Consider the following 12,573-nt stretch of genomic DNA (forward strand, 5'->3'; position numbering starts at 1 on the left):
AGTTATTATTATTATTATTATTAATGGTTAGAGCAGTAGTCTGAGAAGAAAACCAGGGTTCAAAATCCACTGCTATTCCTTGTGATCTTGGGCAAGCCGCTTAACCTTCCACCGCCTCAGATGTAGAGTGTGAGTCCTCCAGAGACAAGGAAATCCTTATCTTAAGCTGGGCTGGAAACGGCATGAGCTAAATCCTAATCCAAACTGGGCAGTGGAGACCAATTTACCAGGGTAGATCACCATTTATCCAGTTAAATGTCTTGGAAAACTAGCCTAACAATTTCACATCTAGTGCAAGAATTCAGCAGATCAATGAGAACCAAATATTGCTGTGTATTTAAGGTAAGTGTTATAAGGGTGTCTCCCATAGTCAATCTGGATCCCTGTAATGTTATACATTCAAGTTACTGCTGGGGGAATTCTGTGCAACCATGCAAATGGAAAATTGGTGCAGAATTCCCTACCTCAGAGGTGGGGTATAGGCCTGGAGTTTGGGGAAAAGAAGAGGTGGGGGTACACTAGGAGGAACTTTGAGGACAAAGAGGATTGGGGTTTTGCTAGGAGATAGGCCTGATGGCAAGGAAGGCTGGGGGTGGGAAAGGGGGGGGGGGCAGAAAGAGAACTGCAGTTGCAGCAAGAGAGGAAGTTGAATGTAGAGATGATGACAAGCCTTATGATGCCAAAAAAAACTGTGGAGTGACGATGTTCCTAAATGGACTTTATTTGAAAGTGTCAAAGTTCCAAAAGTACACTGAAATCATCCATATAAGAGCCTTAAAGGACCTAGTCCGCTAGGGATACAGGACCGAACATGGTCCGCTTTTTGACAAAAAGTCTTCTTCAGGTGTCCCTGGGGGTCCTATAAAGATGAGTACGTGGGAAACAATTGTGTGGTGAGCCAGAAGTAAGACACTGCTTGCATTTGCCTTATGATGCAGCTATTATGAATAAAAATGTAAAAATTGTGCAGAATTTTGCAGAATTTCAAAATATTGTGCAAGAATTGTCAAAATGATTGCACACGTTTGAATTTTTTCTGCAGAATTTCCCCAGGTGTATACAGCAGTGTAGACATGGTATCATGTTTTGGCAATTGTGAATTCTGTTGGGTGGAGTGGCAAGGTGTGCTGGAAAACATTCTGCAGTATTAACTTGAAATGCATTAACTACCTTTCCTCCTTCCCCTTTACCTGATGGTGGATGAGGCAGATCACTCTCCGGTAGTAACTGATGGGATGTTTAGGGTTGAACGTCACTTTAAGGATCTGTGTAGAATTCCCTTTCAGGATCCCACAAGGACAGTCCACACAGAAGGTACTCTCCTTGCAGTCAATAAGAAACTGGTAATATGCGGAGGCATTGGATGTATTGCTGATTTCCACAGTGTGAATCTTCTGCTCCCCGAGATTTATGAGGCCAAAGTATAGCAGAGGATACTGCAGTGACACACACGGACCTGGAATAGCATGGAACGTAAGAGGGCTTTCTTATTCAAAGCTAACTTTTCACTGAATAGTGTTGTGCTAGCATCCCCAGGTGAACCTTTGCTAATGGACAGCCACTTCCTCCATAGGCTCTTTATTTATTACCCAATGAACACCGCAAACAAAACAAATACAATATATTACTACTTCTACTACTACTTATTACTTATATAGCGCTGTGCATTTTGATATTTATAGACAGTCCCTGCTAAGAAGAGCTTACAATCTAACTTGGACAGATAGACATGACATATAGGGTTGGGGATGCAGAACCCAAGGTGAGAGGAGTAGGAGTCGAAAGACTCTCAAAAATGTGGGCTTTTAACTGGGCCTTGAACACCGCCAGAGACGGAGCCCGCCATAGGGATTCGGGCAGCTTGTTCCAAGCATATAGCACAGCAAGGCAGAAGGGGCAGAGTCTAGAGTTGGCAGTTGAAGAGAAGGGCACAGACAGGAGGGACATATCAGCTGAGTGGAGGTCATGGGGGGAGAACTTGGGAGGGGGGCTGAACATAGGGGGAGATAAGTGAAGAGAGACAGTGAGGGACAGCTGAGTAAGTGCATATGTAGGTCAGTAAGAAGAGTTTGAATTGTATTCGAAAATAGATGGAAAGCCAATGAAATGACTTTAGGAGAGGGGTAAAGTGAGTAAAGCAGCTCTCCCGGAATATGAGTCATGCAGCCAAATTCTGGCCAAATTGGAGGAGAACAAGATGGCTAAGCAGAAGGCCTGCAAGTAGCGAGTTGCAGTAGTCTAAGCATGAGGTGATGAGAGCATGGATAAGTGTTATGGTAGGATGATCTTTAATAAATGAACATAGCAAAGCACTTCCCATATCCTCTTTCTCCTACTCCTACAGACTGGAATTCCATGGTGCCTTCCACGTTCCTTCTCTCTAGTCCCACTCACATGACATAAGAACATAGGAATAGCCTTACTGGGTCAGACCAATAGTCCATTAAGCCCAGTAGCCCATTCTCACGGTGGTCAATCCAGGTCACTAGTACCTGGCCAAAACCCAAGCTGTAGCAATATTCCATGCTACCAATACAAGGCAGAACTATCAAGGTTAACACAACCCGGGTTTGTATAGAACAACAATGATAATAGAAAAAATAATAAATTATTCAACGGACTATGAGAGGGCAACGCAATGAAAAAAATTTTTCAAAATATATATATATATATGAATTTAAGTGTAGGAAGAACTCAGTGCGGGATTATGTAGTAAACTGAACGAACAAACGCTCAATACTATAATCCATCTGTCATATAAACCACACATCTCACCATCATAGAATCTTCCATGTGAGATACAAATTGGTGCCAAACTAATACAGTGAAAAAACACCAAAACAATATATACCATCAAAGTGTTGCGCTAGCATAGTCAGTGAAACTCAAAACAGTGGCTTCCCCATGTCTTTCTCAATAACAGACTATGGACTTTTCCTCCAGGAACTTGTCCAAACTTTTCTTAAAACCAGCTACGCTATCCATAATAAGAGCAAAAAAGGCAACACTTATCTTAAAGTGGAATTAACCACAGTCAGAGCTGATACTGTCATGCAGACTCCTGATGCCCTCTCTGCGATTGTGGGTGTTTCAATCTGAAAAAGATCTTCTTCGGGGGATTTTTGGCTGCCTCGGACAATTTAAAGACAGCTGCGGCAGTGTCCTATGATGAGCAGGCGTGCCACTCGAAGTTACAATGGATCCAGGCAGTGGAAAACAACACAGACACTCAATTCCTTATGGAGGGAGTGGATCAAGTGGGACACGTACTATATGATCTATTCAGAGTACTCAGCAAGGTCTCTACATATGCTATCTCTGCCCGTAGAATGCTGTGGATTAGACAGTGGATGGAAGATTTTGTCTCAAGCGAATCTGAGCAAATCACCTTTCAGGGGTCAATTGTTCTTTGGTAAGGGATTGGATGATCTGATGGCTAGCGTACAGAATCGCAAACCCAAGTCTCTACCAGAAAGCAGACTAAAGGCCTCTAAGGAGTCAGCTTAAAGTAATTTTCATGGTTCTAATCACTTTCGTCAGTACTCAGCAGGATCTTCAGCCTAGAGATCCTTCCAGAACCCGAGGCAGAGATTTGGGGGAGATAAACATACCTAGTCTTCTGAAGCCCATGTCACAAGCAGTTATGATGCCAAGAAGGCTGCCGTAACCTCCAGGATAGGAGAGAAGTTAACAGCTTATTGGGAGGAATGGTCGAAAGTCACCACAGACCCGTCAGGTGCTAAAAAAGAGGCCAAGGTCCAAGCCACAGAAGAGAAGCTATTAGACCTTGCAGCTATCGAGCCCACCCAAGCTCAATCCGGCCAAAAACGAGGACTAAAAACCCTAAACAAATTCCAATAGCCCTACCAAGGGAGATGGGTACAGCTCACTCACACCTGCTGGAGACTGAAAGAAGACTGATAGGAATAGGGGAAAGTATCTCTTATGTAATATTCCACAGTTTTGTTTCAGTCTCCACCTGCTGGTCATGATGAGATATATACCCACTTGTAAGATTAACCTCTACCGGTCCGGAGGTTGCTAAAGAAAGAAGGTATTGATGCCCCTGTATAAGACTCTGGTGAAACCTCATTTAGAATATTGTGTACAATTCTGGAGGCTGCATCTTCAAAAAGATATATTTTTTTAATTTTAATAATCTTTATTCATTTTTTCATCTTACAACAAGTGTATCAAGAAATAACATTTGAACTTAAAAACATCACTTGATATTCTATTACAATCAACTTAAATTAATGAAATTATAACCCCTTCCCTCCTATCCCATATCATATGCATTCACATATATTATACAATATAATCTTTCCTATTAATCCAAACATTTAATAAAGAATCAGAACCCCCCCCCATCCCTATCCCACATTTCAATTGTATTATTAAGGGAAAATGTTAACTACTCCCATTCACTTCTATTACAGCTACGGGGATGCTGCATCAGCTGTCAGCGGCGCACATGGAGGATCATTCAGTCAGGGTAAATATTACTGCTTTTTGGGGCCTCTCACTTTGAGCTTAGGCTCCCTCAAAATGAACATCTCCCCTGCTGTAGCTAGTAGGGATCCCCAAGCCTCACCAACTGACAGCCACCTCCTCCCCTCCAACTTCCCAAGTTCTGTAGCTGGCAGCAATATTGCAGAGCTGCTGCCTTCCCTCCTCCCTGCTACCCCCCCCCCCCCACACACACACCTTGGCTTTTATGCATGCATGAAAGCAGTGGTACCTTGAGGATATTGCCATTGGCTGCAAAGCTTGGAGATTTGGGTTTGGCAGACTGGAGGAAGATGTCTTCAGGTGGCAGGGCTTGGGAATCCCCCATAGCTCAAGTATTTGTAAATTGCACTCAGGCGGTGAGAAACTTTGGTGCCCATCCACTAATTTTGGGCTCCAGTCCCTCCCCTAAATCAGCTGTATATGACTACGCCACTGAATACAAAAATAATTGTGATGCACATATCCCAAAGCTAACATATTCCAGTTAATAAATTCAAAATAAAACTATTTTTTCTTCCTTGTTGTCTGGATATTTTGTTTTCCCATCATCTTGGTCCCAGTTTCTCTTTCTGCTTTTTGTCTATCTTCAACTAATTCTCTTTCCAGTGTCTGCTGTCCATTTTTTTTCTTCCATTTCCTCCTTATGCTTGTCTCCAACGTATTGATTTTTCCCTTTCAGCTTTCTTAACTTTTTCTTTTCTTTTTTGCCTCTGTCCACTCAAATCTTGCCTTCTTTCTCACCCTTCTTCTTTTTAAATGTTCTTGGTGGGGGGAGAGTCCAAACGATTAAAATGATGATATTGCCTGTGTTTTGTTATCAATTGAGTATGTTACCAGTTTTTTTAGAGGGTCCTTTTATAAAAAGTTAAACAGTATTCTTACCAAATTTGCTTGGCTAGGTAAAACTCCTAGAATCACTCTAGTATCTTTACAAAAACCAATTACAGAGGGTGGGGTAAATTTTCCCAATTTTTATAGGTATCATCAAGCCTATATTTTACGCCAGGGTATGTATTGGGTCCTCCCAGAGCTCATAGATAATACCCCAGACTAGCTATGGTTGAATGGCAACTCATGTTTCCTCTGCGCTTATGTCATGTTCTCAGTATTAAAATGCCTAGATTGTATAAGGAAAACAGAATATTAATGGATACATGGAAAACATTACGATATATTAGTAATTTAACATCTGTTCCAATACATTTCAATTATACACTTGTTGTAAGAGGAAAAATGAATAAAGAATTTTTTTAAAAAAAAGAGGTGATAGGCTCTGGAGTAATCTAATGAAATACTTTTTTACGGAAAAGGTGATAGATGCGTGGAACAGTCTCTCAGAAGAAGTGGTGGAAACAGAGACTGTCTTTGAATTCAAGAGGGCATGGGATAGGCACATGGGATCTCTGAGAGAGAGAAAGAGATGGGCAGACTAGATGGGCCATTTGGCCTTGATCTGCCATCATGTTTCTATGATCATGAAAAGGACACTTAGATTAGCCATAAGCATGTATTTGTGAGGAATATATTAGTAAGTGAGAAATGAAGCAAGGTTGGAAAGCTGAGTATAACTAAATGAACTGCTGTGGGCTCCATACCTTGGCACAATCCAGTCACCTTTAGAACAGATTTGGAGATGCTCCCAAGTGGAATCACAGTGAAGAAATCTATACTCGCAACTCCCACTGTTTGAGGTGTGTACTTCACTGGGATCTGTAGCTTCCTATAAGCCGGTACCACACCCTGCACAACCTCACAAAAAAACACATAGTCCTCAAGTTCAGATGGTGGTTTTATCCTCTCGATGCAGAATTGAGCATTAACCTGTCGCACAAAGAACAACAGACTCAGGATTTAGCAATAGTGTGGACCTTACAAACTAATCTAAGGTTAGCAACTAAGCTTGGATATATTAACATCATTATCCAGAGAACATTTTCACCAAAGGTCAGACATTTTTGCATAAACCACAATATAATTTATGGTCCAGTACTAAAAAGAACTGTGCAAACTGCATTATTGAGTTTTTTTAAAAAGGTTTTTGCATCCAAGGAATTGCTAACTTTTGGTTGTATAAACAGCTAAACAATTTGGCAGTATAAATCATGGGGTCAATATTCAGAGTGATTTAAAGGGCCATTTAAATCACTTGTCCAGAGCTAACTGGGTATCGTTAGTGGCTGAATATACCTAGTTAGCCCCCTAGTCAAGTGGTCTGGCAGTGGAGTTGTCACTTTTCTAGTAACTGGGTAAGTTATGTGGACAAATAGGACCACATAAAGCACAGGTACTTACCATAACAAGTTTGAGAGACTCCGCAGGAGGTCGAGGCAAACCCATTTCCTCTAAATACTCCTTAGAGTTCTTAGAACCAGAATCCAATTTGAGATCCAGGTCCTCAGCCATCTGATGGAGGAAGGAGGAAAAGGACAATTGATCCGCAAGAGGATGGCCTCGATGACCTTGAGGCACCTCGAGTAGAGAACGAAGGCGAGGCCTCTCTGGAGTATTGATAGCCAAGCGAGTAAGCAGGCATGGATGAGCCACTGAGAGAAGCAGAACCCGCAGGTTCTTCTAACGGTGTCCTCGATCAAGGGGTTGGAGGCCTCGAAGAGCTGGTATGCCTGGATGATCGAGGCCTGTCTCTTGAAGAGGACCTGCACCTTGATGAGTGCATCAACCGGTGATGGGAGTGATGTCTGGAAACAGGTCGTGCTCATGGTCGAGGAGACTTCGCCCTATACCTCGAAAAGGGCAATGCCTTATGTGAGGATGAAGGGCTGGAAGCTGTAGAGCGAGGACGAGACACCATAGAAGACGCAGCTGTTTGGATCGAGGTATCTCGAAGCACTCCCCTTGTATGGAATGTGAAGAATCCAGACCTGACACTCGCAAAGACTTGACTCCTTGCATAGAGTGTGTAGATTCAGCTCGAGGCACAGGCAAGGACTTGACTCCTTGTGAGACTGCTGAGTGCCCAGGCTGGACTGTAGGAGGCAGAGTCGAGGCAGGAATATGTTTGGCAAGTAATTTACCAAACTCCTGCTCCAAAATGGTCTAGATGGTAGCCTGCAATTGTGTATCCGGGTCTTTAACTGCAACACTTGCTCAGGCTAAAGGCTCTGAGGATGAAGAGGAAGACGTATGCTTCGCCTTGGATGAATGTTTCTTGGGTAGCTTGAGAACTACCGCTGGAAGCATCTGTTGAGGTATCTGACCTGAGGGAAGCCAAAGAGTAGACTCAGCAGATGTCAACGAAGAGGAGGACTTTCCAAACGATAAGAGTCGAAGCTGAGGTCGAGGTCAGAGGAGAACACCCCGTGGAAAGCTTGACCATGTCAGAGGTCAAGGTCGAGACTGGGGTAGGGAATTCCATACCAAAAATCTTCTCCACTTGAATTGGACGGCGTTTAAGGGCTCGAGGTTGAAGAATAGCACAGCGAATGCATGACTCCGGGCAATGGTCAGGCCCCAAACACTGAAGGCACCACACTGGCACTAGCTACACTTCTTGAAGCCCGTGACCGGCCGGGACATAGAAGGAAAAATATCTGCCGCGAAATCGAAGCCTGCAAGCTGAGGGTGTACGGTGGGCCCCGCCATCACTCGACGGAAAAAGAGTAGAAAAAAAATTCCTTTTTTTTAATACACGAAGAAAAGAAAAACACAGCAACACGGTAATAAAGTAAAATAAAACACGAGCTGCGGTGAGTAGCTCTAAGTAGAACTAAGTTCAGCTCAGAGCGTTAAAGAGGACTTCTCAGCTCCGCGGAAAATTGAAAACTCAGGAGACACGCCCTACACTGGGCGAGAAGGCACTCGCGCATGCGCAGTGCAGCAGTTGCGAAACTTCTAGGGTTTCTACAAGCAAGTCTGCTTGCAAGGCTGTCCGCATCCGGGGCTCCATGGATGACGTCACCCACATGTAAGAATAGGCTGCCTGCTTGTCCTGGGATAAAACCCAGTACTATTTTTATCCAGATTAACTTATCTAGTTAAGTTCTGAATATAGTACTTAATAAGATAAGTGTTACCTGGCTAAATATAACCTGACTAGTCTTTAAGCCCGTTACATTAATGGGTGCTAGAATAGATATGTGTATCTGCCTTTCTTTCTGTCTGTCTTTCTTTCTTTCTTTGTCTCTCTCTCTCTCTCTCTCTCCTTGGCTGCTGTCTGTCTTTTTTTCTTTCTCTTCCCTCGGCTGTCCACCACCACCCCTTGCCTGCTCCCCCTGTCCAGCAGCAACACTTCTCCCTTCGTTTTACTTCCCCCCTGTCCAGCAGAACCTCTTCCCTGTTCCCACTGTCTAGCAGTAGGCCTTCTCCCTTCCTTTTACCTCCCCCCCTGTCCAGTAGCATCCCTTCGCTGCTCCCCCTGTCCAGCAGTAGGCCTTCTCCCTTCCTTTTACCTCCCCCCTGTCCAGCAGAACTTCTTCCCTGCTCCCACTGTCTAGCAGTAGGCCTTCTCCCTTCCTTTTACCTCCCCCCTGTCCAGCAGCACCCCTTTCTTGCTCTCCCTGTCTAGCATTAAGCCTTCTCCCTTCCTTTTACCTCCCCCCTGTCCAGCAGCACCTCTTCCCTGTTCCCACTGTCTAGCAGTAGGCCTTCTCCCTTCCTTTCACCTCCCCCCCTGTTCCCCACCTATCCAGTAGTAACCCTTCTCCTTTCCCTGCTCCCCCTGTCCAGCATCCGCTAGCCCGGGCAGCCTTGGGGCTTTTGCTAGGCCGGCCCACCTCGCATTATCGAAGTGGGCCAGCCTAGCAAATACCCCACGGCTGCTGCGTTTGCTGGTCCGGGGGTGAGAAGAGGCGTCCCGGCAGCGGCAGCGCAGGAGTCAAACCGCCTCTGCCGCTCAAATCTCTCCATGCGCCGCAAGCAGTTGCAAGCCGCCCCAAGCACCGCAAATTGAATTTGGCACGGAAGCAGAAATCACGGCAGCAGGGATCATGCCGGTTCAACAGTGCATGCGCGGGTAAGGGTTTTATTATAGAGGATATTCAATGCCAGTGCCTGGATTTGGCCAAGCACTGAATATCCATGGATTCTGCTGGCAGTGAGCAAAACAAATGCTGGCAGCATCTGGCTAAATACTGATCCCCGTGAGATTTGGGGCAATCTAGGCAGAGGCTAAAAATGTATACTGATAGGGTGATTTTATAAGTGGGCACAAGTTAGGTGCCCAGATGCAGCACATTGAGCACTATTTCTATATCAGCATCTGGATGCCAAGATTCCATTCAAGTGTGAGTCAACAGCTGCCTTCTGATGCCATGTCAAAAGCAGGCGTAAAAGTGTGGGCCTGAAAGCGCCATTTACCTGTAAGGTATGCACAGAATGTTGGTCTTGCTCCCCTTTGTATTTACATGCTAAGGCCCCCTTTTAACAAGCTACATAAGGGTTTTCTATCTAGGAATTCTATGAGTGTTGGAGCTTTTATCGCAGCAGTCTGCAATAAAAAACACTTACACAGTTTGATAAAAGGGGGCCTAAGTAAGTTATGTCCACTATATATACAATAGCGCTTATGTGTACAAGTGTACACATACAAATTTCAAGTTTATTGAGATTTTGATTTGAACGCAATGTCAAGTATTGTCAATGCGTATAACAATGATAATTTATGGGAACCATTTTAAAACAATAAACATACAATCTGTTTTTTTTCTTTTATAAATCTTTATTCATTTTCTTATGTTACAACAAGTGTTTCAAATAAACTCATTAGAAACTTGAATATACACACTTGATTAACTCATATATTAACATCAAATTTAACATTTCTTTAGAAAATTAATATTATATAAAGTTATAATATTATGCAAGAAATCTAAATTTATATAATTCTTATTGAATATAATAATCCCCCATCCTTCCCTCCCTCCCAATCAATAATACATAAAATCAACTTTATTGTAAATTCATTCAAATATTGATATAGTATGTAATAATCAGAAATAAAATCCCACCCCATTCCCCTCTATTCAAATATCTTATCATGGGAAAAGTTAATCATTCATTACAGAAATCTGTTAACGGTCCCCAGACTTTTTGAAATTTACTCACATAGCCTTTTTGTGTTGCAATGGTGAGTTCCATTTTGTATATATGGCATACAGAATTCCACCAGAAATTGTAGTTTAACATGTCATGTTTTTTCCAATTATATGTTATTTGCTATATTGCTATTCCAGTTAAAATAAACAGTAATTTGTTGTTGCTTGCCGAAATTTGACTTCTTGCTCTCATAGTTGTGCCAAATAAAATAGTATCATATGTCAAGGCTACCGGATTTTCTAACATCCTATTGATTTGAGGCCAAATTGACTTCCAGAATGTTAAGATGAATGGACAATAGAATAAAAGGTGATCTAATGTTCCGACTTCAACTTGACAGTGCCAGCATCTATTAGACCTAGAACTATCTATCTTTTGTAAACGAACAGGGGTCCAAAAAGCTCTATGCAATAGAAAAAACCAAGTTTGTCTCATGGATGCTGACACCGTACATTTTAACCTCCAAGACCAAAGTCGTGGCCATTGAGATGCAGTAATTTGGTGCTTTATCTCAATGCTCCAAATGTCTCTAAGACCATTTTTTGGTTTTTTATTTACAAATCCAGATATTAATTTATACCATTGTGCGGCTTTATGATCTGTTGAATCCATCTGGAAACATAAGAATTCCAAACTATAATAATTAGTAAGATTTTTCCATTCAGGGAACCCTGCCTGAATGGATTGCTTCAATTGCAACCATCTAAAATATTGTGACTTATTAAGATCAAATTTATGTTGCAATTGTGAAAACTCCAGCAACTTACCATTTTGTATTACATCATCCAAAATACGAATACTTGCTATCATCCAATGTTTCCAGATTATTTTAAAACCGCCAACCTTGATCTTGGGGTTTAACCAAATCGTTTGTGTTGTTGATTTACTTATTGGAATAGGAGTTAGATTACTTATATATCTTAGAGTTTTCCAAGTATCCATAAATATTTTATGCTCTTTATATAACCTTAAGCTTCCTCGAATATGGCTATGGTGGTAAAAGCTTGTACCAGTCCCAAAATATAGAAATACTTGAAAATATCAAAATAGCTGGACTAGTGCATAACAATTTCAATACCCATGGTTTTAGTTTTTCATGAGTAAGATCTGAGCAATACTATGAGTCGGATGACTAGCGCGTACTCGGGAGACCCTTGATACAGCGCCGGTTGGCGCGAAACATGTCGGGTTAGACTCCCAGACGTTGGCTGATAAGAGCTAAGTATTTACACCATCTTTGAAATTAAGAAAAACATTTTAAAAAAAATATATGCATATGAAGGCATCTTTTCACAATTCTATAAAATTAAAAAGACACGAGCAGCCGATGATGAATGGCCACATAAATCTCCACGCAGTCACAAGATAGTACAGCGGTGGAGTGGTGGGGCTGAGGCACACTCATGAAAAACTAAAACCATGGGTATTGAAATTGTTATGCACTAGTCCAGCTATTTTGATATTTTCAAGTATTTCTTTATATAACCTTGGCATTCTGATACTAACTACATGACTAAGACGCAAGGGAAACATAAGTCTCCATTCTAACCAGAACCAGTCTGGAATATTATCAGTGGGCTCTGGGAGGATCCAATACATACCTTGACGTAAAATATAGGCTTGATGGTACTTATAAAAATTGGGAAAATTTACCCCGCCCTCCACAATTGGCCTTTGCAACGACACTAAAGCAATTCTGGGGGTTTTTCCAAGCCAAATAAATTTTGTCAAAATCCTATTTCATTTTTTATAAAAAGATTCATGAAAGAAAACTGGTATCATCCCCATTTGGTAACAAACTACAAGCAAAATCATCATTTTAACAGTTTGTACTCTTCCCCACCAAGATAAATGCAAAGGATTCCATTGCTCACACATTTCTGTCACCTTTTGTAATATGCTTTTTTCATTACTTTTCATTGTTTCATTCACTGTTTTTGTAATCCAAATTCCCAGATATTTAATAGCCTCCTCCTTCCAAACAAAAGAGAATGCATCAAATAATCCTTT

At 42.1% G+C, this 12,573-nt stretch overlaps 1 protein-coding gene across 3 annotated transcripts in view; it reads right to left on the reverse strand.

The window, feature by feature from the left end:
* CFAP65 (cilia and flagella associated protein 65) overlaps positions 1–12,573 on the reverse strand; it is a 351,728-nt gene that overhangs the window by 272,505 nt on the left and 66,650 nt on the right. For all 3 annotated transcript variants that reach the window (XM_033945108.1, XM_033945107.1, XM_033945109.1), the window contains 2 exons: positions 6,108–6,333; positions 1,191–1,456 (listed from right to left, as the gene is read on the reverse strand). In XM_033945108.1, coding sequence (XP_033800999.1) covers positions 1,191–1,456; positions 6,108–6,333 — 492 coding nt within the window. The remainder of the gene's footprint in view (positions 1–1,190; positions 1,457–6,107; positions 6,334–12,573) is intronic.

Source organism: Geotrypetes seraphini, chromosome 5 (genome assembly GCF_902459505.1).
Source record: "Geotrypetes seraphini chromosome 5, aGeoSer1.1, whole genome shotgun sequence".
Classification (NCBI taxonomy): Eukaryota; Metazoa; Chordata; class Amphibia; order Gymnophiona; family Dermophiidae; genus Geotrypetes; species Geotrypetes seraphini.